The sequence below is a fragment of the Danio aesculapii genome, chromosome 2 (assembly GCF_903798145.1).
Source record: "Danio aesculapii chromosome 2, fDanAes4.1, whole genome shotgun sequence".
NCBI classification, from domain to species: domain Eukaryota; kingdom Metazoa; phylum Chordata; class Actinopteri; order Cypriniformes; family Danionidae; genus Danio; species Danio aesculapii.
The window spans coordinates 26,543,944-26,571,443 of NC_079436.1; the positions used below are offsets into that span (position 1 = coordinate 26,543,944).

The 27,500-nt window shown below is 34.8% G+C and overlaps 3 protein-coding genes across 5 annotated transcripts in view; 1 reads left to right on the forward strand and 2 right to left on the reverse strand.

The window, feature by feature from the left end:
- Positions 1-9: 9 nt before the first annotated feature.
- On the reverse strand, positions 10-7,080 carry yipf1 (Yip1 domain family, member 1). Of its 2 annotated transcripts, XM_056466694.1 has the most exons (11): positions 7,013-7,080; positions 6,800-6,855; positions 6,486-6,535; positions 5,907-6,058; positions 5,748-5,828; positions 5,484-5,571; positions 5,290-5,406; positions 4,121-4,287; positions 3,638-3,820; positions 622-730; positions 10-534 (listed from the first exon to the last, which is right to left on the reverse strand). In XM_056466694.1, the coding sequence occupies exons 3-10, from the start codon at positions 6,517-6,519 to the stop codon at positions 635-637; spliced, it is 918 nt and encodes a 305-aa protein (XP_056322669.1). In that variant the 5' UTR covers positions 6,520-6,535; positions 6,800-6,855; positions 7,013-7,080; the 3' UTR covers positions 10-534; positions 622-634. The 2 variants fall into 2 exon arrangements, with proteins under 2 accessions (XP_056322669.1, XP_056322661.1); XM_056466686.1 differs by having other exon boundaries at positions 10-730.
- A 651-nt stretch (positions 7,081-7,731) lies between these two features.
- lrrc42 (leucine rich repeat containing 42) lies at positions 7,732-21,450 on the forward strand. The gene is made up of 7 exons (XM_056466706.1): positions 7,732-8,320; positions 17,333-17,464; positions 17,592-17,710; positions 18,764-18,849; positions 18,935-19,048; positions 19,131-19,209; positions 21,077-21,450. The coding sequence occupies exons 1-7, from the start codon at positions 7,881-7,883 to the stop codon at positions 21,340-21,342; spliced, it is 1,236 nt and encodes a 411-aa protein (XP_056322681.1). The 5' UTR covers positions 7,732-7,880; the 3' UTR covers positions 21,343-21,450.
- A 1,367-nt stretch (positions 21,451-22,817) lies between these two features.
- tmem59 (transmembrane protein 59) overlaps positions 22,818-27,500 on the reverse strand; it is a 6,664-nt gene continuing 1,981 nt past the window's right edge. The window contains exons 5-8 of one of the 2 annotated variants that reach the window (XM_056476290.1): positions 27,443-27,500; positions 26,167-26,299; positions 25,951-26,068; positions 22,818-23,432 (exon numbers count right to left, since the gene is read on the reverse strand). The exon at positions 27,443-27,500 is cut by the window's right edge and continues 15 nt beyond it. In XM_056476290.1, coding sequence (XP_056332265.1) covers positions 23,277-23,432; positions 25,951-26,068; positions 26,167-26,299; positions 27,443-27,500 — 465 coding nt within the window. In that variant the 3' untranslated portion in view covers positions 22,818-23,276. Of the gene's footprint in view, positions 23,433-25,950; positions 26,072-26,166; positions 26,300-27,442 lie in introns of both variants that reach the window. The other variant, XM_056476283.1, reaches the window with a different exon arrangement.

Sequence of the window (27,500 nt, forward strand, 5' to 3'; positions counted from 1 at the left end):
CAGCCACCATAGAAAACTGGGGTTTGTATTTAAGCAATCTCTTGTGCATTATTATTGCATAAAATAATGTAATTTCTTTTGTTTTATGAACACATCCCTTTTTCCCACCACCACTGTATAGTAGAGTACTGAAACAGTAGAGTGACCTTTTGAAACCATCTCAAGTTCACAATTATCGCATAAATATTTAAGCCTCAGCTATATGGTATATACATGTCCTAGATTTGTAACAGTAACATGTGTCTGCATCTCAAATCAGAAAACATCAAACCTGCTGTAGATGCCCATCTCTCACCTTCCCTGCTCACCTACATACATTAACCGACCCATTTAAAATAAAAAGGCATTACCTTGACCGACTGTAAACTGAAGAATCCAGACGGCTCATCTCATTATCAAGATACCTGATTCTCTCTAATAACGCAAGAGGAGACGCTGCAATTACAGGAGAATAACAGTCTCTGGAGGAGCACAGATTATGCACAGGAAGTTTTGTCTCAAGTTAACAAAATGTCTTCTTTTATCAATCAGCGTCTGCAATAAAATGACACTGAAAGGTAATTTTATTGCTATTAAAACTCAGTCATAGTATATGCCCCCTCATTGAAGTCCTGCGTTTACCCACGGCTGTAGTTCAGTTGGCCTTTGTGGATGATAAAGTGCTGCTGGCTTTCAGCGGCTCATTGTTGTCCGCTGATGGATCGGTCTCGTATGTGCTGAAGAAACATGCCTGCAAAAAAGAGAGAGGGAACAAATCTTTCATACTTTGACAGTCCTTTTGTTCCTTAATCTCAGCTAACATTGCATTCCCTAATTAAATGAATGTAATTGAAGGCACATGATAGCCATGAGGATATGGTTGTGCTCACAGTCTGGCATTTGTCCAAGACAGTGGAATGACTGTGTTTCCAGGAACACACCACTCCAGTGGGAAAACTGACACCAACCTGTTTTATCCTTTAAAGGGATAGTTCACCAAAAAAAAAAGAAAATTTACTCACCATTTACTCATCCTCAAGTGGTTAAAAATCTTATGCTGTTAAACACTAGAGAAGATATTTTGAAGAAAGCTGAAAACCTGTAACCACTGACTTTTATAGTAGGAAAAACTAATGCTATGCAAGTCAAAATATTTTCTTTTGTGTTCAACAGATGAAAGAAACTCTTAAAGGTTTGTGAATATGAGTAAACGATGACAGAATTTTCAGTTTTGGGCGAAAGTTCTATACTATAAGTTCTATACTACAGTATAAGTAAATAAAATCAACAATATTTATTTTTTGATCATTTAAACATTGTTTGAAACCTTAGGGATAATTTAAGTACATAAACGAGTAAAATGTATAACACCATTCTAATGAAGTTTTGGATATTTTAATAAAAAATCCTACATATTTCAACTTTTAAATATACAGTGTGAAAAATGTATTTGAATTATAAGATTAGCAAAAAATCTAGTTGAAGTCAGAATTATTTTCCCCCCTTTGAATTTTATTTTCTTTTTTAAATATTTCCCAAATGATGTTTAACAGAGCAGGGAAATTTTACAGTATGTCTGATAATATTTTTTTCTTATGGAGAAAGTCTTATTTGTTTTATTTCAAGTAGAATAAAAGCAGTTTTGAATTTTTTAAAAAACATTTTAAGGTCAAAATTATTAGCTCCTTGAAGCTGTATTCAGAACAAACCATAATTATACAATAACTTGCCTAATTATCCTAACCTGCCTAGTTAATTAACCTAGTTAAGCCTTTAAATGTCACTTTAAGCTGTATAAAAGTCTCTTGAAAAATATCTAGTCAAATATTATGTGCTGTCATCATGACTAAGATAAAATAAATCAGTTATTAGAAATGAGTTATTAAAACTATTATGTTAAGAAATGTGTTCTCTTTTAAAAAAAATTTAATCACAGTTAAACAGAAATTGGGTGAAAAAAAATTAAAAAGGGGGGCTAATAATTCAGGTGGGCTGATAACTCTGACTTCAACTGTATATATATATGTTTTTTTTTTTGTCAGAATTATTAGGCCCCCTTTGCTTTTGTTTCTTTTTTAAATATTCCCCAAATGATGTTTAACCAAGCAAGGAATTTTTCACAGTTTGTCTGATAATATTTTTTTCTTCTGGAGAAAGTCTTATTTGTATTATTTCGGCTAGAATAAAAGCAGTTTTTAAATTTTTTAAAAACCATTTTAAGGTCAAAATTATTAGCCCCTTTAAGCTGTATTTTTTTTGATAGTCTACAGAACAAACCATCGTTATACAATAACTTGGCTACACAACTGAGTAGGTTTCTGAACACTGCAAAAGAAGCTACAAGTAGGCGCGGCCAACCGTCGCCATTTTGTTCGCACGTCATCGCACCCACGGCGGGATACCAAACAAGGGCAAAGAGGCGGAGAGTGGGCGGAGCTACAGACGCCTGCTGGCACTTTGCTTAGACCTAGCAGACAGACTTTACTTTGGGAGAAACCGTTGATACTCTATTACCTGCGACTCGTTTGTGTTCTAACCACATGTGCTTGGCTGTACACTATATCAATAAAGTGTTTTGAGCCACTAAACATTGCTCTTATGACGTTTTTCTACAGGAGGAAAACGCGAATAACTTCCAAACACTTCAGATATAGTGTGTGTTAGTAAATGCAAGAGTATTGATGAACTCCAGCATAACACTGTATGATAACGCTTCAGATGACTGTTCTAGAGCCTACAGCTAATCAATCTGTCGCATTCTGGAGTGCTTTACGGGTCTAAAGAAAAATATTAATGATAAATGATCTTAAATAAAACAAACACATTTATAGAGATGGTATATAAGTATATAACTTTACTCACATGGGAAACGAGGCCACATGAATAGTTTGTGAGCACAATTAAGTGCACAGCATCCCATATCATCTGATAATTGTAAGAAATAAGTCCAAAAGGCAACCGAATGTGTAAAGCCACATAAAACAACACAAAAATATGATGAATATGCTAATCTGCCAGATTCAGCTGAGGTCAAGTGACGGCGACCAACCAGACCTAGCTGTCACTCAAGTGGCCATGCCCTTAATTATGCAAACTTAATATAACCTAATATAAAGAAAATGGATGAGTTATAAAAAAATTGACCCCCCTCACAGTTGTCATGGAGGGTAATAATAGCTATATGAACCCAAATCGTTCTTTGTACAGGCTGTAAACACCTTTTTTTCTGCTGTAAAGTTGGCCATTCTAACAGTGGGCTCAATTGCAATTTGCTCTATTATGGAGCCAGGACTAGCGGAATTTTGATGAATTGCAGTTTCAGTTACTTCCGTATTGGCTTCCCGAGGGAGAGCGGGAGGTTGCCGCTTGGTATAAATGCAAGAGTGTATGTGTGTTTCCCAGTACTGGGTTGCAGCTGGAATAGTTGGTGGTTCATTCCGCTGTGGCAGCCCCTGATAAATAAGGTACTAAGCCAAAGGAAAATGAATGAATATTGTCTAAAATAAACTAAACTTAGCAAAATCAGCATTATATGCCACAAAATGTTATATAAACAAAAAAGGAAGGAAGATGAGCATGCACAATATATATTCAATATTTCCTGATATCCAGTATAGACTGACACTGGTTGATCAGATCAGTAACACAACCAACATACCTTGCAACCAACTGCCAGAAGGACATGAAGAATGACGATGGTAGACAAAATGGCGATGATGATCCTTGGTTTGTCCTCTCTGATGGCTGGCCAGAAGGTCATGACCAGCACAGATCCTGATAGACACATAGCTACAGCAATGGAGCACCACCTCAACCCTTCACTCGGTATTATCCACACGATCTGGGTTTCATTTAACACACAAGATTTCTTTCAATTAATTATTCACTTTTAAAAAAAAAACCCATAAATAGCAATCTCAGAATAAATTACAAAAGGTATACAATACAAATTTAATTCAATTTAAAACTGAATAAAATTGTCAATTTACATTTAAACATTGCAGTGCGGTAAAAAAATACTTAATAGACAACACAAAAGACTGTTAATAAACTGTATTAAATAAGAATGAGCATGCTTGTAAACACATGTGCTAATTATGCACAGATTATGTGGATGCATATATTATGATTGTATTCTCACCACAGCAGGGATGTAGATGGAGAGCGAGTAACCGTATACACAGACTATCTGCATGAAGGAGTAGGACACCAGGCTTACGATTGTTCGGTTTCGCCAGGTGAGAAAACCCCATAGAGCCAAAGGCACTAACAGTGCATAGCTGTAAATTGCTGTTGCCGCCATGGTAACTGAACAAAAATTGAAATAAGAGTCATTTTTGACAATAGTGACAATAAAGAGAGTTCAAATAAATGATGGATTTTATTTATATTTATCAAAGTATCCAAAAAAAGAAGTCGCATTTTCCCTTAAAATATTGACACTACCGGGTACATCATTGATAATGATAATTTAAAAAAACATGTGACAATGACACCTGTAGAAAGGGTTGCAGGAATTGAATAATTTTGGTAAAAATATTAAATTTAATAAAAATTAAATAAATAAAAATATAAAATAATAATTTTTAAAAATATAATGAACTTGAAAAGGTTTGCTTTAAATAGCGGTCTTCTTTAAATTACATTAAAAACGAATCCCTAAACATCTGAACTGTAGTTCTTTATCTAATGTGATGTATTTGAGTTATAAATGTAAAATGTAGAAATATGGACTATTTAGTATGCATTTAAAAACATAGAAATAGCTGCTCAATTTACATAACATACAGTACAATGTAAAATAATAACAACAACATGATTAATTAGTCAATACAACTTGTTTTATTATGCTAATTAATACTTATTTTACTACTAATTAACTTCTAACTAATGATACTTATAACTTAAGATTAAGTTAATAACGTTTCAAACTTCTAGCTGTTTTAAGTCAGTTTAATGCAATTTAAGTTCACATGACTCTCAACATTAATTTGAAGGTAACCAGGAATGTTCTACAGTGAAGTTCATGTCAAACAAAATGACTTTTTTTATATTCGTTTCTATTGCAGTAGATAATAACATAAAACATAAGAAGACAACATCTATAGACAAGTATGAGAACAAACTTGTGAATTGAAAGAAGTTAAAAACAAATATATTTTAAAGTGTTAACATTAAACAGGTAAAAAAGGGGGGGAAATGCTATTTAAATATGGGAAACAGACCATGGACACTATTTGAGGGCTGGGAAAGCAAACTATTCAGCCAGGGCACAGTATTTCAATACGTTTCAAACAAAATGTCACAAACCTTTCCCAAAGTCTGGCACATATTTGTACTTTGGCTGACCGTGGTGCCTGAGAAAACTGGAGATGTTGCCACTAATAGCGATGGCAAATACAAGAGTGGCACAGATCCAGAAAGGTCCTGTAATAATAACATGTACAAACCTTTAGAAATGTCTTTCTTTCTGCTTTAGCCAATTTTAGTTTAATTTAACATACCATACAGGTCTGGATTACTCCGCAAATAAACCTCAACAAAGTTTCTCCGAGGCCACGGCACAACTGAACCAAGTATTCTGCTTTTTACCTACAAATAAACAAACACAAGTTATTTTTTTATATCTTGTTGACGCTTCAGTAACTTCACTATAATACTAAAATATTGTATTTAACCACACAATGAGAGCCCTTTTACATTAAAATGGCAATTATTATAAATATATTGAAATGGCAAATTCTGTATTAAAGATTCAGATCACTGACCTGATGAGTGTCCACATCAAATAATGTTTGGTAGTACTCAAATGTCCAGAAGGGTGCACTTTTCCTTTCACCTGACAGAAGCTGTTTGACAAAGAAAGCCTATGATGGTGTGTTTGGACAAAGGAAAATGTCAGTTTTTCACAGCTGTTTTCCACTGACCTTGGTTTTGTCGCTGTTGTCCAGTGGATCGTCCTCCTCTCCTTCAAAGTCAGTTCCAGCAGCATTTCTTTGTTTGCGTGATTTGATGGGGTCATCGATGCTCACTGTCGTGCTTTCTTGGGTATTTTGAGTATTTTGATTATCCTCAAATTCTAGCACAATAAAGAAAACAAGTTGGACAAGTTTCTCAAGAGAAATAAACAGATTTGACTCTTCCATGTGTATTTTAAAGGAATACAAAATAATAATTAAGGTAAAGTTGGTTTTAAATTCGCACATTAATTCATTTTAACATTCCCAATATTGTTTAGCAGGCTAATTTGAATATTGGGTCTGAAACCGCATTTAAGTATGACTTCAAAACAACATTAGCACTATTTAATTGACAGAACAGTGTCATACTTTGACAGTCATTGGTTGCTAATATGATTTTCCTATTTAGAATTTGAAAAGAATACTTTTCTGAAATTATATTATCAAGGAGAAAGTCCTAATGTGCGAACATAAAACCAACTTTACCCCAGCAATATAATAGAGTCAGTAAGTCACTAAATATGTTCTTATATTGCAGGGACTCACCCTGAAATTGCAGAAGAAAATCAGAATTCGCCATCACAGATTTATGTCCTCTGTGAATGAAAACATAAAAAGAAAGGACAAGCTATAATTTAATACTGTTGTTGATATTGTAGTCTGTTAAAGCATAGTTTAGCCCAAAAAATACATTAATTTCATCATTTTGTATTACTTTAATAGAAAAGAATTCATTAGGCAGAATTTGGGGGACTCACTATAGAGTCGCTATTTACTTTCACTGTCTCCTTAAACTTTGTGTACATGAAGAAAGATTATGAGTGAAGTATCCCTTTGAGCATAAAGAGTTATGAAGTTACCTCTGTTACCGACGTGTTTTGACCACATGTATGTCAGGAGTGAGACTGTGTACAACCTGTTGACAAGCAGACGAATGCGGATATTATCTCAAACACACAAAACAAATAAAAATTGCGTTGTTTTTGGAAGTTGCACTTTCTCTGATGCTTTTACAGGCATATAACTACAATAAATAGATCGTACGATGATTTGGTCGTGTTTAGCCAACTTACCTGCCAAAGCTCCTTGAATGTTTCAGGATTTTAAAGTTTGTTTTGAATGTGTGAAGTTTGAAACGCGGAAACAATCAATGCCTAACTGCGTTACAAAATAAAAGTCTTTACCTAAAATCAACGGTGTTTCTTTTTAACTGGTGTTTTTATCATTGTGCATTTTGGAAACTCTCTTCTTCTAATAATAATAATAATAATAATGATGATGATAATTATGAGGATGATAATAATAATAATAATAATAATAATAAGAAGAAGAAGAAGAAGAAGAAGAAGAAGAAGAAGAAGAAGAATTATTATTATTATTATAATTAAGCCAAAAACATCTACAAATCTAATAAATCTCTAAAAAATAACCTCTAATAATACTAACAACAACATAATGGAAGACAATATGTCTTTATTCAGATCCTTTAAATAATTAAATAATTCAAATGATTACATTAAATAAAAAAATGTTGAAAATGTAAAAAAAAAATCTAATTAAAATCAATTAAAAGAAACAATACAAGTAAAAACAAAACAAAAGTAACAAAAAAGTACACAAACAAAAATAAAGCAACAACGGTAAAAAAATATAGGGGACTTTTAAATAAAACGGGTGAATAACATTAAAACCACTTGTGAAACTCCTGCATCAGAGTTGTGTAAAGATTTCAGTGATAAACTTTTATTTGGTGACTTTTATTTTGAAATGTATATAAAACTCGACACATATGTGTGGTGAAGGATGAAGAGCGCGTCTCTTTCAAATCTTCATTTTAGAAATGATCGATACTTCCTTCGGTAGCGTTTTAATACTAATAATAGCAATAAAAATAAACTAATAGTGCGGACTTTAGGTTTTGGTTTAAGAGAGCTGGTGAAGATGTATTTAGGCGAGGACAGTGGCGCTGTGTATGTGAGAGAGAACGGAGAGCTGCGGCGCGTCTCTGCCGTCAGAACTGAAGCTCCTCCGCCCCAAAACAGACTCTTTACCCGGGACTTCACTTTTCAGCTCTGCATCGACACTTTACCCTCCGCGAGCCGCACGGAAAGAAGAGACCACTTCATATTCACCTACAACAAACAGGGCAGCCTTCGCTACTCGGTCAAGTCTTTATTTGACATCTCTCTGCAGTTCATCGCTGACCACGTCGAGCATGTGGACTCACTGGTGGGCTTTCCCGAGCAAATGGCCGATAAACTGTTTTCGTCCGCGGAAGAAAGAGGCAAATTCAACGAGCTTCGCACTGCACCCAGAGCTCTGCAGCTCTTCTGCGAGGCCTATGGAGAACTAGTGCTCAAATCCCTGTGTTTGAGGAACAGGTGACCAGAGTCAAGTGCACGCCACATCATCACATGGCCGTGTTTATGGGCAGGGATGGGCACTAGTCCATTATTTTGTTTCAAATTACAGATACTTGATTATCAAATGTATTTAATTAAAATACTGGCTTAAGAAATGGAATTAATCAAAATATGAGCAAGTTGTCATGCAGAAAACAAAAATACAAGCAATGATTTTAAATGTGCAGTGTGGTACCAAACAAATAACTAATCGTTTTATTTTTGTTTGCATAACGAATTCCAAACAGTTGTTTTATTTAAAGTTTTCAAACTTTAGATATTTTTTACTCCATAATAGGGTTGCACAATATTGGAAAAAATAGCATTGTGATATTTTGTTTTGCTGCATTTAAATAGCTCTATTTGGGAATTATTCATTAAATTTGACTGATTTGGGATTAATCAGAAAAATTATGGGAATAATTATGGTGGCTTGAAAAGCCAGCATACTGTTATCTATCTTAAACTTATTATTATTCTTCTTCTTCTTCTTCTTCTTCTTCTTCTGAGACTAATTTCTAAGTGTATCTCCTCCTAGGCCTTTCAAGCTACATACTTCAAACTTTCGTCAAACCTTCAAACTGGTCTGACTCGGGTTGCTATATCTTTTCTAACTGATCCGACCTTGGGTTTTCCGAAAAACGACCCAGAAAAATCCCAAAAGTCCCATTGACTTAACATTGGGTCAAACTTTGTGAGCTCATAACTCTGCATCAGACTGTCCTACAGACTTCTAACTGGACTCATTTAACTCAGTCTAGCCAGCAGCCAATAACTGATGACTTTTTAACTTACTAGCCACTCCCTAGCAACCACTTACAGCACCCTAGCAACTGTCCCATAGACTTCCATTGTAAAAGACTCCCATTTACTTAACATTGGATCAACCTTTGTGAGCTCATAACTCTGCATCAGACTGTCCTACAGACTAGAGTCTGGCCTCATTCAACTCAGTCTAGCCAGCAGCCAATCACTGATTACCTTTAAACTTACTAGCCACTCCCTAGCAACCAATTTCAGCACCCTAGCAACTGTCCCAGAGACTGTGACTAGCTATTCTAACACATGCTAACAGTTTTAACATCCTACTGACATGCTAATCTTGCTAGAAAGGTGCTAGCAACACAATAGTGACATGCTAGTCATGCTAGTAACATGCTAATTCATGCTAGAATCATGCTAACAACATGCTAATTCATGCTAGAAACAAGCTGATTCATGCCAGAATCATGCTAGTAACATGCTAGTTACATGCTAATTAATGCTAGAATCATGCTAGTTACATGCTAATTCATGCTAGAAACATGCTAATTCATGCTAGAATCATGCTAACAACATGCTAATTCATGCTAGAAACATGCTAGTAACATGCTAATTCATGCTAGAATCATGCTAGTAACATGCTAATTCATGCTAGAATCATGCTAATAACTTGCTAATTCATGCTAGAAACATGCTAATTCATGCTAGAATCATGCTAGTAACATGCTAATTCATGCTAGAATCATGCTAGTAACATGCTAATTCATGCTAGAAACATGCTAGTAACATGCTAATTCATGCTAGAAACATGCTAGTAACATGCTAATTCATGCTAGAATCATGCTAGTAACATGCTAATTCATGATAGAAACATGCTAGTAACATGCTAATTCATGCTAGAATCATGCTAGTAACATGCTAATCCATGCTAGGATCATGCTAGTAACATGCTAATTCATGCTAGAATCATGCTAGTAAAATGCTAATTTATGCTAGAATCATGCTAGTAACATGCTAATTCATGCTAGAATCATGCTAGTAACATGCTAATTCATGATAGAAACATGCTAGTAACATGCTAATTCATGCTAGAAACATGCTAGTAACATGCTAATTCATGCTAGAATCATGCTAATAACATGCTAATTCATGCTAGAAACATGCTAATTCATGCTAGAATCATGCTAATAAATTGCTAATTCATGCTAGAAACATGCTAGTAACATGCTAATTCATGCTAGAATCATGCTAGTAACATGCTAATTCATGCTAGAATCATGCTAGTAACATGCTAATTCATGCTAGAAACATGCTAGTAACATGCTAATTCATGGTAGAATCATGCTAGTAACATGCTAATTCATGCTAGAATCATGCTAATAACATGCTAATTCATGCTAGTAACATGCTAATTCATGCTAGAATCATGCTAGTTACATGCTAATCCATGCTAGAATCATGCTAGTAACATGCTAATTCATGCTAGAATCATGCTAGTAACATGCTAATTCATGCTAGAATCATGCTAGTAACATGCTAATTCATGCTAAAATCATGCTAGTAACATGCTAATTCATACTAGAATCATGCTAGTAACATGCTAATTATTGCTAGAATCATGCTAGTAACATGCTAATTCATGCTAGAATCATGCTAGTAACATGCTAATTCATGCTAGAATCATGCTAGTAACATGCTAATTCATACTAGAATCATGCTAGTAACATGCTAATTATTGCTAGAATCATGCTAGTAACATGCTAATTCATGCTAGAAACATGCTAGTAACATGCTAATTCATGCTAGAATCATGCTAGTAACATGCTAATTCATGCTAGAATCATGCTAATTCATGCTAGAAGCATGCCAATAACATGCTAAATCATGCTAGAAACATGCTAGTAACATGCTAATTCATGCTAGAAACATGCTAGTAACATGCTAATTCATGCTAGAATCATGCTAGTAACATGCTAATTCATGCTAGAAACATGCTAGTAACATGCTAACTCATGCTAGAAACATGCTAGTAACATGCTAATTCATGCTAGAATCATGCTAGAAACATGCTAGTAACATGCTAATTCATGCTAGAATCATGCTAGTTACATGCTAATTTATGTTAGAATCATGCTAGTTACTTGCTAATTCATGCTAGTAACATGCTAATTCAGACTCGGCTTTTCAAGCCACCATAAAGTTTGTCCTCAAACTTTAATATCTAGTTATTATTCTTCTTCTTCTTCTTCTTCTTCTTCTTCTGAGACTAATTTCTAAGTGTATCTCCTCCTAGGCCTTTCAAGCTACATACTTCAAACTTTCGTCAAACCTTCGAACTGGTCTGACTCGGGTTGCTATATCTTTTCTAACTGATCCGACCTTGGGTTTTCCGAAAAACGACCCAGAAAAATCCCAAAAGTCCCATTGACTTAACATTGGGTCAAACTTTGTGAGCTCATAACTCTGCATCAGACTGTCCTACAGACTTCTAACTGGACTCATTTAACTCAGTCTAGCCAGCAGCCAATAACTGATGACTTTTTAACTTACTAGCCACTCCCTAGCAACCACTTACAGCACCCTAGCAACTGTCCCATAGACTTCCATTGTAAAAGACTCCCATTTACTTAACATTGGATCAACCTTTGTGAGCTCATAACTCTGCATCAGACTGTCCTACAGACTAGAGTCTGGCCTCATTCAACTCAGTCTAGCCAGCAGCCAATCACTGATTACCTTTAAACTTACTAGCCACTCCCTAGCAACCAATTTCAGCACCCTAGCAACTGTCCCAGAGACTGTGACTAGCTATTCTAACACATGCTAACAGTTTTAACATCCTACTGACATGCTAATCTTGCTAGAAAGGTGCTAGCAACACAATAGTGACATGCTAGTCATGCTAGTAACATGCTAATTCATGCTAGAATCATGCTAACAACATGCTAATTCATGCTAGAAACAAGCTGATTCATGCCAGAATCATGCTAGTAACATGCTAGTTACATGCTAATTAATGCTAGAATCATGCTAGTTACATGCTAATTCATGCTAGAAACATGCTAATTCATGCTAGAATCATGCTAACAACATGCTAATTCATGCTAGAAACATGCTAGTAACATGCTAATTCATGCTAGAATCATGCTAGTAACATGCTAATTCATGCTAGAATCATGCTAATAACTTGCTAATTCATGCTAGAAACATGCTAATTCATGCTAGAATCATGCTAGTAACATGCTAATTCATGCTAGAATCATGCTAGTAACATGCTAATTCATGCTAGAAACATGCTAGTAACATGCTAATTCATGCTAGAAACATGCTAGTAACATGCTAATTCATGCTAGAATCATGCTAGTAACATGCTAATTCATGATAGAAACATGCTAGTAACATGCTAATTCATGCTAGAATCATGCTAGTAACATGCTAATCCATGCTAGGATCATGCTAGTAACATGCTAATTCATGCTAGAATCATGCTAGTAAAATGCTAATTTATGCTAGAATCATGCTAGTAACATGCTAATTCATGCTAGAATCATGCTAGTAACATGCTAATTCATGATAGAAACATGCTAGTAACATGCTAATTCATGCTAGAAACATGCTAGTAACATGCTAATTCATGCTAGAATCATGCTAATAACATGCTAATTCATGCTAGAAACATGCTAATTCATGCTAGAATCATGCTAATAAATTGCTAATTCATGCTAGAAACATGCTAGTAACATGCTAATTCATGCTAGAATCATGCTAGTAACATGCTAATTCATGCTAGAATCATGCTAGTAACATGCTAATTCATGCTAGAAACATGCTAGTAACATGCTAATTCATGGTAGAATCATGCTAGTAACATGCTAATTCATGCTAGAATCATGCTAATAACATGCTAATTCATGCTAGTAACATGCTAATTCATGCTAGAATCATGCTAGTTACATGCTAATCCATGCTAGAATCATGCTAGTAACATGCTAATTCATGCTAGAATCATGCTAGTAACATGCTAATTCATGCTAGAATCATGCTAGTAACATGCTAATTCATGCTAAAATCATGCTAGTAACATGCTAATTCATACTAGAATCATGCTAGTAACATGCTAATTATTGCTAGAATCATGCTAGTAACATGCTAATTCATGCTAGAATCATGCTAGTAACATGCTAATTCATGCTAGAATCATGCTAGTAACATGCTAATTCATACTAGAATCATGCTAGTAACATGCTAATTATTGCTAGAATCATGCTAGTAACATGCTAATTCATGCTAGAAACATGCTAGTAACATGCTAATTCATGCTAGAATCATGCTAGTAACATGCTAATTCATGCTAGAATCATGCTAATTCATGCTAGAAGCATGCCAATAACATGCTAAATCATGCTAGAAACATGCTAGTAACATGCTAATTCATGCTAGAAACATGCTAGTAACATGCTAATTCATGCTAGAATCATGCTAGTAACATGCTAATTCATGCTAGAAACATGCTAGTAACATGCTAACTCATGCTAGAAACATGCTAGTAACATGCTAATTCATGCTAGAATCATGCTAGAAACATGCTAGTAACATGCTAATTCATGCTAGAATCATGCTAGTTACATGCTAATTTATGTTAGAATCATGCTAGTTACTTGCTAATTCATGCTAGTAACATGCTAATTCAGACTCGGCTTTTCAAGCCACCATAAAGTTTGTCCTCAAACTTTAATATCTAGTTATTATTCTTCTTCTTCTTCTTCTTCTTCTTCTTCTGAGACTAATTTCTAAGTGTATCTCCTCCTAGGCCTTTCAAGCTACATACTTCAAACTTTCGTCAAACCTTCGAACTGGTCTGACTCGGGTTGCTATATCTTTTCTAACTGATCCGACCTTGGGTTTTCCGAAAAACGACCCAGAAAAATCCCAAAAGTCCCATTGACTTAACATTGGGTCAAACTTTGTGAGCTCATAACTCTGCATCAGACTGTCCTACAGACTTCTAACTGGACTCATTTAACTCAGTCTAGCCAGCAGCCAATAACTGATGACTTTTTAACTTACTAGCCACTCCCTAGCAACCACTTACAGCACCCTAGCAACTGTCCCATAGACTTCCATTGTAAAAGACTCCCATTTACTTAACATTGGATCAACCTTTGTGAGCTCATAACTCTGCATCAGACTGTCCTACAGACTAGAGTCTGGCCTCATTCAACTCAGTCTAGCCAGCAGCCAATCACTGATTACCTTTAAACTTACTAGCCACTCCCTAGCAACCAATTTCAGCACCCTAGCAACTGTCCCAGAGACTGTGACTAGCTTTTCTAACACATGCTAACAGTTTTAAACTTCCTACTGACATGCTAATCTTGCTAGAAAGGTGCTAGCAACACGATAGTGACATGCTAGTCATGCTAGTAACATGCTAATTCATGCTAGAATCATGCTAACAACATGCTAATTCATGCTAGAAACAAGCTGATTCATGCTAGAATCATGCTAGTAACATGCTAGTTACATGCTAATTAATGCTAGAATCATGCTAGTTACATGCTAATTCATGCTAGAAACATGCTAGTAACATGCTAATTCATGCTAGAATCATGCTAGTAACATGCTAATCCATGCTAGAATCATGCTAGTAACATGCTAATTCATGCTAGAATCATGCTAGTAACATGCTAATTCATGCTAGAATGATGCTAAAAACATGCTAATTCATGCTAGAATCATGCTAACAACATGCTAATTCATGCTAGAAACATGCTAGTAACATGCTAATTCATGCTAGAAACATGCTAGTTACATGCTAATTCATGCTAGAATCATGCTAGTAACATGCTAATTCATGCTAGAAACATGCTAGTAACATGCTAATTCATGCTAGAATCATGCTAGTTACATGCTAATCCATGCTAGAATCATGCTAGTAACATGCTAATTCATGCTAGAATCATGCTAGTAACATGCTAATTCATGCTAGAATCATGCTAGTAACATGCTAATTCATGCTAGAATCATGCTAATAACATGCTAATTCATGCTAGAATCATGCTAGTAACATGCTAATTCATGCTAGAATCATGCTAGTAACATGCTAATTCATGCTAGAAACATGCTAGTAACATGCTAATTCATGCTAGAATCATGCTAGTAACATGCTAGATCATGCTAGAAACATGCTAGTAACATGCTAATTCATGCTAGAATCATGCTAGTAATATGCTAATTCATGCTAGAATCATGCTAGTAACATGCTAATTCATGCTAGAAACATGCTAGTAACATGCTAATTCATGCTAGAATCATGCTAGTTACATGCTAATCCATGCTAGAATCATGCTAGTAACATGCTAATTCATGCTAGAATCATGCTAGTAACATGCTAGAATCATGCTAATAACATGCTAATTCATGCTAGAATCATGCTAGTAACATGCTAATTCATGCTAATTTATGTTAGAATCATGCTAGTAACATGCTAATTCATGCTAGAAACATGCTAGTAACATGCTAATTCATGCTAGAATCATGCTAGTAACATGCTAATTCATGCTAGAATCATGCTAATAACATGCTAATTCATGCTAGAAACATGCTAATTCATGCTAGAAGCATGCTAATAACATGCTAAATCATGCTAGAAACATGCTAGTAACATGCTAATTCATGCTAGAAACATGCTAGTAACATGCTAATTCATGCTAGAATCATGCTAGTAACATGCTAATTCATGCTAGAAACATGCTAGTAACATGCTAACTCATGCTAGAAACATGCTAGTAACATGCTAATTCATGCTAGAATCATGCTAATTCATGCTAGAAACATGCTAGTAACATGCTAATTCATGCTAGAATCATGCTAGTTACATGCTAATTTATGTTAGAATCATGCTAGTTACTTGCTAATTCAGGCTAGTAACATGCTAATTCAGACTCGGCTTTTCAAGCCACCATAAAGTTTGTCCTCAAACTTTAATATCTAGTTCTGGATTATCATTGGAAAGGGTAGAAGTGAAATATTTTTCAGGCACAGAAATTGAATTATCAAATGTAAAATGACTTTGTATAGTCTTCATTGTATGAATAATTCAATAAATACATATTTGTTAGAGTTACAATTACTTGTGCCTGAATAATTTAAACTCTGGTGTCTAAACGCTTACAGTCACTGGCCTTAAAAACTCATGAAAATGATAAGCTTTCACTCCATTATGGTTTAATCCTTCACTGAATGGAAAAATCTTCTGCTTCTGATAATAAAATATAAATACATATAAACTCAACATTGCACTTCCTGCGAGGTGACTATTGCAGATGTGCACATTGTGATATCAATGCTGAAACAACATATTGTGCAGCCCTACTCTATAATGCAGAAAGAGTATGTATATATATTTGTATATGTGTATATATATGTATATATATTTGTATATATAGTTATATAGTTTGTTCTGTATAAGTGGTGTTCAAATGGATATTTATGGCTCAGTGCAGGAGAAAAAATCATTTTAGTATAATTGACTTCAAAATATGTACTGTAATTGAAATCAAATACAGACATAAATTGATCAAATGCAACCACAGAAAGAAACACTTCAAAGTGTATTTTTGGTGTGTTTTTTTACATTAAATAAATAGATAAATAATTAAAATAAAACACTTTATGAAAAGCTTAAAATCTCCTAATTGACAAGTGTCTGCCAGGTCTCATCTTAACATTAATTGGTATATTAGGTTGCTGTCGTTTTAAGACTGACGCTAGGATCCAATATACTGGTTCATTTTCTTTTTCATTTTAACTTAATTTTGTGTATATTTGACATTCAGAGCGATTAAAAAAAAACTGAATAAGTGCATTCTGTCACAGGCAGCTTCAGATGCCAGACACTGTAATACCAAAATACTGTGCAACATTTCAACTACCACTTTTAATTTAGTCCGATTCAATTTTGAATGATATATTAATATAGTATGTTATATTCACAAACAAACAAACAAAAAACTAGATTAATAAGCCTGGATATCAAAGTCCTTGTATAATTTAAAAAGAATTTAAGAAGAATAACGTTTGATTAAGTACTGTACATACAAAATACATTCTCTTGACTACAAAAGCAATAACCCTCCAGAGTAATAAAATGCAATTAATTGAAACACTGCCCATCTCTGTTTATAATCAGAGGCCAGATAGTTTACAGCAGTATTCTTGTGTTTTCAGGTACCTTTTGATATCAGAAAGGCTGGAGGAGATCAGACAGTTTCAGAGTCTGGAATGTCTGGATCTTTATGGATGTAAATTAGGTGACAACCATGAGCTTTTTAAATACATCACATCTGAAGCTCTCACCAGGTATGAGCAGCACATTCTGTTCACTGCATAAATAGAAACAACATCAGAATTGTTGGGTCTATATTTTGCTCTCTTTGATGATGAAATCTTTTTCTTTCCCCCTTCACTTCTCCCTTTTTTTCTGTAGTCTTGTGAAGCTTTTCCTAGGTGCAAACTGCCTTTCTGATGCTGGCCTGCAGAGACTGACGGCGCCAGTGAGGGTGATGAAAAAAGGCTTAGAAAACCTGCAGCTTTTGGACCTTTCTGGTAACTTCATGGATTTGGAGTCTTTTCATCCACACTTGACCTTCGGTTATTAAAGTACACATGAAATCAAAACTAACCATATGATTTTGTTTGCCCTTGTAATGATTGATTGAAATCTAAACATTTCAGGGAAATTGTCTGATAACATACTTAATCACGGCCCTCCAACTGTCAGTTTTGACTACAAATAAAAATAGTGAGAAGGAGTCTGTAAGCTTGTAATAACTCTCCCCCAACCATTTTGCCGATCTTCCTGAATGAAATGCATACTTTAATACATCCAATCAGCTCACAGCATAAAAACAAGCCACGCCTACTGTTTGCTCATTTAATATTCGGTTTCTCTAGGAACTGCGTCACAATACGGGGAACAAAATGGTCACAGATTCTGGTTCATGTGGACTTTAAGACTGTCTATTCTTTTCTTTACTCTATTTAAAAATATTTGGCCCTCTAATTGTAATAGTATTTACATGTCTTTCTTTTTTTTGCTTTAATTACTAGTATTGACAATCAAGTCTTCACTTTATGAGGCCCTTCAATTCTCAGTTGTTTTTGAAGATACATTTTGAAGCGCATTAAAACGTTTTTCAAAACTGTCACAAGACAAGAACGGTCGTTCAATAGTTTTGGCACAACTTCGATGAAAGGTTTTGATTCACTTCAAATGCTGACCACTGTAGTGTTTTCCCACCATGTGGTTCTGGGAAGAAACAATCAGCAATAATAATGATAATTACTTATATAGTTATATAAAATAACCATTGTGGACCAGACAACAGTAAACATATTCTATTCATCAAAGAGTGTATCATGAACTCTAGAAAAAAAATATTAAGCAGCACAACTAATTTCCAAATTTATAATAATGGTAATAATAAATAATTTCCAACAACAACAAAAAAAACTGAATGATTTTTAAAGGACACTGAAGACTGGAATAGTGCAAACGAAATAAATGAACACTGAATACTGAAACAGATTTTTGTTAAATAACCAGGTGGTTTTTATGCCTTTTTTTCTAATTTACACACTTGTGTTTCTGTTGATTAGACAATCCCATCACTGAGAAAGGACTCAGATATCTAACATGCTTTCAAACGTTAAAGAAACTAGACATATCTGGAACTAAAGTGACGGTAAGACACTGAGAAAGAGAACCTCATTAACACTGAATGGGCTGTTGACATTTTCCTGAAGGTCTTCTATGATCATGTCTTGCAGATGGACGTGTCTTTGAAAGGTTTCTTCTGGATGAAGATGGGAATGGCCCTCTCTGAGACTCCTCTGATCGACTTCACACACACTGCCTGCAAGACAGAAGGCTGGGCTGAACAGGTAACATGTGCAGGCTTTTATAGTGTCGCTGTTGTGGAGGTTTACACTGGGCTCTTGTCTCACTGTTTACATCTTTAATCAGGTAATAAACCAATGGGAAATCACAGCAGCTGAAGTGCCAAAGAAAGACCCCAAACCAAGAACAAATGCCCTTCGTTTCTGTGAGTTTATTCATATTATTATTGTTTATTATATAATTATTATTTATGTGGTCACTTTATCTATCTGTCATCTATCCATCTGACTATCTATTTATCCATCCATCTATCCCGTCCGTCTGTCTATCTATCTATACTTGATCAAACTGTTTTAATCTATCCATCCATCCATCTACTTATCCATCCAATCTATCTATCCATCTAATCTATCCATCCATCCATCCATCTATCTATCTATCCTTTATCAAACTGTTTTAATCTATCTATATATCTATCCATCCATCGTATCCATCTACTTATCCATCTATCTATCCATCCGTCCATCCGTCCGTCCATCTGTCTATCTGTCTATCTATCTATCTATACTTTATCAAACTGTTTTAATCTATCTATCGATCCATCCATCGTATCTATCTACTTATCCATCCAATCTATCCATCCATCATATCTATCTATCCATCCATCCATCGAATCTATCTATCCATCCATCCATCCATCCATCCATCCATCCAATCTATCCATCCATCTACCGTATCCATCTATCTATCTATCCATCTATCCATCCATCCATCCATCCATTTATCCATCTATCGTATCTATCCATCCATCCATCTATCCTTCCATCCGTCTATCTATCTATCCATCCATCCATCCATCGTATATCTATCTATCTATCTATCTATCTATCTATCTATCTATCTATCTATCTATCTATCTATCTATCTATCTATCTATCTATCTATCTATCTATCCATCCATCCATCCATCGTATTCATCTACTTATCCATCCATCCATCCATCCATCCATCCATCCAATCCATCCATCCATCCATCTATCTATCTATACTTTATCAAACTGTTTTAATCTATCTATCCATCCATCATATCCATCTACTTATCCGTCCAATCATCCATCTATCTATCTATCTATCTATCTATCTATCTATCTATCTATCTATCTATCTATCTATCTATCTATCTATCTATCTATCTATCTATCTATCTAACCTTTATCAAACTGTTTTAATCTATCCATCCATCAAACTGTTTTAATCTATCTATCCATCCATCAATCGTATCTATCTACTTATCCATCCAATCTATCCATCCATTGTATCTATCTATCCTTTTTCAAACTGTTTTAATTTATCTATCCATCCATCCATCCATCCATCCATCCAATCTATCTATCTACCGTATCCATCTATCTATCCATCCATCCATCCATCCACCCATCGTATCCATCCATCCAATCCATCGTATCTATCCATCCATCCGTCCATCCATCCATCCTATCCATCTATCCATACAATCTATCCATCCATCCAATCTATCCATCCATCTATCTACCGTATCCATCTATTTGTCTATCGTTTCCATCCATCCATCATATCTATCTATCCATCCATCCATCTATCTATCCTTTATCAAACTGTTTTAATCTATCCATCCATCCATCCATCTATCCATCTATATCCATCCATCCATCCATCCATCCATCCAATCCATCTATCCAATCTATCTCCATCCATCCAATCTATCCATCTATCTATCTATATATCTATCCATCTATCTATCCATCCATCTATTGTATCTATCCATCCATCCATTGTATCTATCCATCAATCCATCCATCCATCTATCTATCGTATGTATCTATCCGTCCGTCTGTCTTTCTAAAATACCATAGCAACACTTTAGCAATCACCTATAATCTCATGACCGGTTGGCAATCACATAGAACATTCTAGCAGCCATATGACAGTCAGTTTGAACTACTTTAAATGTTCAGGCTAGGCAACATTAAAGTTTGCCCTTTAAATGTTTTTGTCCATTTTAATGTGCAGTTTTGTTTGTTTGTTTTTTTTAGATGGAAGAGAAAAGTTTGTCAGAGACATGTTAAACTCCTGGTCTGAAACAAGTGACGCAAGTGACACAAACAAAGACAAAGCTGTGCCCATTCACTTTTGTAAGGTTGATGGTTGTGTGCAGAGTTCAGCTTCAGGAGACACATGTTCAACAACACAGAAGAGCAGGAAGAGGAGACTGTCAACAGAGGAAGGGCAAAGTGCAGCTCCAGTGGCAAAGCGTCTGCCTCTGTCTGTGGAAGATTTACATCTGCTGAATAGTTACTGAGTGGAAACACACGGTCATGGGATGTTTCTGCAGTGCTGTCCTCTGTGAGGAAGGTGACACTGATGTGCTTTTAGATTGGATTATTTACTATTAAAAATGGCTGTTTTATTTTTGTAATCCTGCATTTCTTCTAGCATGTTCATTGGGAGCCAAATATAGGTTTATATAAATTATTTGATTATTTCCCTTACAGCCTTTGGGTGTAAAAATGCACATGGTTTGATTCATTAAATGGTGCTTTCATTATACTTAATACTAATTAAGATTAAAAAAATTATAAACTATATGATAAACAGTTCAAAAGCATGGCTAAAATACAGATTTAGGTACACAAGTGGTTTTAAATATGTACAAAATACTACATTTAATTTAAAAATATCAGCTCCAATCTTCTAAATTTACCACAGTTTATTACTGGTTTCATTTTTGGGTGAAAATAACCATTTTACACGTAACAGTGCAAAAGCATTAAATGAAAAATATAAACAACAAATTTCAGCTAAAAAAATAATAATAATCTACCCCATGTTTTCTTAAATGAAATATATATATAAATCTGACATTTAAAATCATGGTGCTGTGAAGCCTATATAAATGGTCAAAAGTAACCCTGGATCTTAAGTTTCACATTTTAAAAAGAATGTGTTTTTTCTTATTTGCCAAAATTCATCATGACATTAAGTAAAGAGCATGTTTCATGAAGACATTTTATAAATGTCCCACTGTAAACATTCATTTTCATTACTAAAAACTTAGTTTGGAAAACTTTAAAAGGCAAATTTCACTCAAATTCAAGATTTACAAATATCATCCTATCCATAAATCACTTAGCTTGCTTATTCAGCTTTCATATTATATATAAATCTCAATTTCCAAAAATGGACCATTATGACTGGTTTTGTTGCCCTGGATCACATTTCAATGCTTGTGTGTAATACAGTTGTTACCAGCACTGATGTGCCAATTGTAGGTTTGACTTTTGACAATTTTGACAATTGTAGGGTTCGGCCGATAAACGATATTATATCGAATCGCGATTAAATTTATGTAAATAACAATAACAAGCTAGGGACTTTTTTTATTCTATATTAATCTAAGAGCCAATCACACAGCAGAAATAGGCATTAATAGGAATCTAAAAGTGTGTTGATATTATAGATGTACTGAATTTCCGGCCACCGAAAATGTATCGGCCAAAAATATGTTACGCTATTTAATGGACCCTCTAATTTTTGTGGCTTCAGTTATTGTTGGAGTACTCTTACATCTGTAAGCATTAACAACTTATATCGAAATATATATCATTATCGTTTAATATAGAAAATAATTATTGAGATTGCATCTATGCAATATAGCCCAGCCTTAGTTTGCTTTATCGAAACAATGGCAAAATACATGTTAAAAAACTGCTCCTGAAATTACACAATATGCTAGATATCTCCCACTTTTGATTTAAAAGACGAAATGACGTAATGGTTTTCAGTAGATTTGTTTATTAACAATATCAAGATGACAAATCTGAGAGGTTGCAAAAGATCATATTGCCTATTACTGACTTCCCTATCGCTGTTTCTATGACAATTTGCACTTCCTGCAACTAAAGCATAAATAAAAATGTTAATGTTTTTCATTGTGCAACACATGTTGTACCTTAAATCACAAGCTGTTACTGATCACACTGAGAACACTCAAACAATGATAATAAAGGAAACCCAAGAAGTCTTCATCTCTGCAAATGTGTAGTAAACAGGAAAACAGATCCTACCGAGCTTTCCATCTGATAGGTAATGCCTTTAAAGTGCCAAAACGCCAATAAAATATATTCCCCATAGACCCATATTGAAGCAAAAAAAAAATAAAAAAAATCACAACTTTGACAGAAGAAGTAGCAAACATGTACCAGGAGCCTCCAGTTTCTTTGGATGTTGGACTGGTTAAATGCTAGACTGATTCAGATTGACCTTTGAAGGGAGAGGTCCTGCTTGCTGCTCCTCAAAGCCAGGAGATCTGATGAGGACCAGAGACGACGGCAGATACGGGCTCAGCTTCTGCTCCTTCATGTACTCCATGTCTCCATATATGCTCAGCTTCTGTTAAAACAGGAGAACATTTGAACTCCGGGTTTCAATGTAAACAAATTCCCATGCTTGATCTTTGTTTAACAATCATTTCATCGATTGATCGTTAATTTTAAAAAAGCAGGATGTGTGCTTCAGTGGTATGTTGTCACCATTACGACGATGTCATTTAGTTACTTGCCCACCTCATCTGTCTCTATTAACATCACATGGAGTAAGTTTCAGTATTTATGTATTAAATGTTCATGGGCTAAATGTTCTTAAAGCAAGTTTAAGTAAGATGACATGCTAATCCATTTCAGATACATTACAACCTGATAATGTGTTCCACAATGGATTCAATGCAATACAACATAACACAATGTAAAAACATAGCGTAACAAAAGCAAAGCAATGTAATGCAACATAATGCAATGTAACAACCTAACATAAGCTTATGTTGTAACATAAGTTAACATTAGGTAATGTAAGATAAGGTATCGTTATAATGTAAGGTAACACTGTAACAAGGAAATGTAGTAACTCAAGAAAACGTAACATAAGGTAACGTAACAAGGAAACATAACAAGGAAACAGCTTAGGGTAACATAACAAGGTAACGTAACATAAGGTAACATAACATAAGGAAATGTGACAAGGACACATTGTAACAAGGTAACGTAACAAGGAAACATTGCTACAAGGTAACATAACACAAGAAAACAAGGAAATGTAATATAAGGAAAAGTTGTAATATTCGATACATAAGGTAACATAATATAGGGAAACGTAACATAAGGAAAAGTTGTAAGATACGATAACGTAACATTAGGTAATGTAACAAGGAAACGTTGCAACAAGGTAACATAAGGCAACGTAACGAAAACATAACAAGTAAACATAACATAAGGTAACGTAACATTAGGAAACGTAACAAAGTAACATAACATTACAAAACGTAACATAAGAAAAAGTTGTAACATACGATAACATAACAAGGTAACATAACATGAGGAAATGTAACAAGGTAACATAACATAAGGAATACATATGATAACGTAACGTAAAATAAGGAAACATGACATAAGGAAATGTAACAAAGTAACGTAACGCAAGGTAAAATAAGGAAACGTAACATAAGGTAACGATGCAACATATGGTAATGTTAGAAGGAAATGTAACAAGGAAACGTAACATAAGGAAAATATGTAACATACAATAACGTAACGTAAAATAAGGAAACATAACAAAGTAATGTAACGCAAGGTAACATAAGGAAACGTAACAAAGTAACGTAAGGTAACATAAGGAAACGTAACATAAGGTAACATAACATAAGGTAACATAAGAAGGAAATGTAACAAGGAAACGTTGTAACATTAGGTAATGTAACATAAGGTAACTTAACAAGAAAATGTAACAAGGAAACACTGTAACAAAGAAATGTAACATAAGGTAACGTAACATTAGGTAACAAAGAAAGGCAACATAAGGAAATGTTATATAAGGAAACGTTACTTAAGGTAATGTAACAAAGAAAAGTTGTAACATATGATAACGTAACAAAAGGAAACGTAACAAGGTAACAAAACGAAGCCATATAATGCAATATAACACAATGTAATGCAACATAACACAATGCAAAATGACGTAACACAAAACAATGTAATGCTACACAATTTAACAATGTAATGTAACCCAACAATGTAACACAACATAATGCAACGCAATATAACACAGCAACCCTGACAGTAACATTACGCTCATTCTGTCCTTCCAAACATAGTAGCAGAGTTTTAAATGAACTCCTATGTGCTTTAGCTTCATTTTACCCTCACATCTGCTGTAAATGTTTCGCACAAATAGACAAACCAGAACAATTTAGACAACTTCACTTCATTTTTCACATCATCAGTTTAGAAAATTTAAATAAACTATGACAAGAACCCAAAACTTTGAACAAATTCATCTTGATAATGTCAGATAACTTTGATCGAAAGCTACGGTATGTAATGCATTGCAATCAACCAAGAGTAATTCAGACAACTACCAATACTTTGTTGGGCCTCAAAGACAGCCTGCAGTCTCTGCTGTTAACTAGAGTCATGCAAACCCGAACTTCAACATTTTCTCAGACTCGCTACACAGCTTCTTTACTTCCTGTTGCTATTTATTCCACTCTATGAACTCCTCACTTACATCAATCAACTCTAGTATTCTGCAGCCACTAGTAAAATACAGTATATATACCAAAAATGAGAACTGGTGTCTGAAATATTTTTGGTTTGACTAAGCCATAAACGCCTCTAAATTATTTACAATATTGACATATATGCTTAATCAACCATCCATTAATTGTTGTATTATCAATTAATCGATCATCAAAAGTTTCCCTAGTTTCATTCCTAGTTTAGATGCATCTTTTCAGAGGTTTCAACCCATTAGTTTCATGTGCACAAAGTTTCACATGGCAGCGTTCACACTTACTTAAATGAGCTGCGCTAACAGAGAAATTGCACCAGAGTCCATAATCCGATCAAAAGCATTTTACCTCAGCAGGGACGTATTGCTCTGCAGCAGTGGACACTGTGGCACAACAGATCCAGATCAGAACCAACACAGACAGAACCAGAGTGGTGGTCAAGATCCAGCCGGGCAGCCATGGGTTCCTGCTGCACACAAAATCACGATGGCTCATTTGCAACAAGATCAACAGACTGCAATCATTAATAAGAGTTCAGGAAATCCAGATGGTGAAGGGACCAACCTTGAGAGACAGCCGAAGAGATTGCAGTCGTCCTCAGAGCTGCTTCTGTCCATGAACATGTCTCTGTCTCTCTCCTGAATGAAGCTCCGAGGGTAGTCTTTATAAATGGGGGTTTTCGCTCCCTCATCTATAACTGTTAAAAACACAACGGGTCAGTTTTGTGATATTGAAATATTTCTTTGGAGAATGATGCTAAAAAATTGTAGTAAATATGAACGCCTAGTGCTCCAGTTATTATTTACATCTTTTTATAACATCACATTCAGTGGTGTGCAAATTTGTGTTGTCTGTCATAGGTTTGTAATGGATGTTTTATCAATATTCAGACTGACATTATGAAGTATGTCTTTCATTTAAAAAAACAAACAAGAAGCATTTATCAAGACTTCGAAAGCATTCACTGTGTGAGGAAGCCTAAGCTAAAATTAATATTGAAGAGTTCACACTTAGATATTGCTTGATGCTATTAGCATGTTTTGGCATGCTGTCCTGGGTGAGAACCCTGAGCTCGGAAATAAATGAGCCCAGGGCTCCTGCCTGGTCAGTTAGCTTATTAGGGGGTCCGAGATCAGGTAGGTCTCAAGAGCTCCCCCTGGTAAAGGAGGCGATGGGGTGAAAAGGAGAATTTTTCCAAGGCGAAGATAATGCGGTAGTATGAAATCAGTCTATTTATTATAGGCTTGAATCAATCTGATTACGGATGGTAGACCAACCACGATCAATGAAATCACATGCTCCTTTCCAAATTAGTTTATAAAAGTTCACTCAATGCAATCGCATGTTGATATTGTTTTATATAACAGTTTTTCATTCTTATAGAGTCCTATTTTAGAAACAATACTGTCTGTTTCTTTCTGTTTTGCCAAAAGAACTGAACATTTGAAGAGTTAAGATGCAAAAACCTCTAAGTTCCATCTGAAATTTTCTTCTAATATTAGCATTTTTCTCAGGCTCTTAGGTCTAAATTCAGTAATTTTACTTTTATGGTAAAGAACAGGTTATTTTCATCGATTTTAACAAAGAATAACAGAAAAATGCTCATTGTAGAAGAAAATTCTAGATGGCACTTTGCATCTAGAGGTTTTTGCATCTGAACTCTTCATTTGTACATCTCAGAACAGCAATCTCAGTCCTACCATTTCAACTTTTTTTTTTTAATGTTTCACTTAAGATTGAGATACAATAGAGAAAAAATGTCATGAAGTGTGATGCTTATATGCTGATAGATCTCACTTATATATAGAAGAAAATAAAGCGTGTTATGTCAAGTGCTTACAAGTGCTCTGTGGCTCCTCGGTCTCGTCTCTCTGGAACTCAAACTGAGAAATATACTG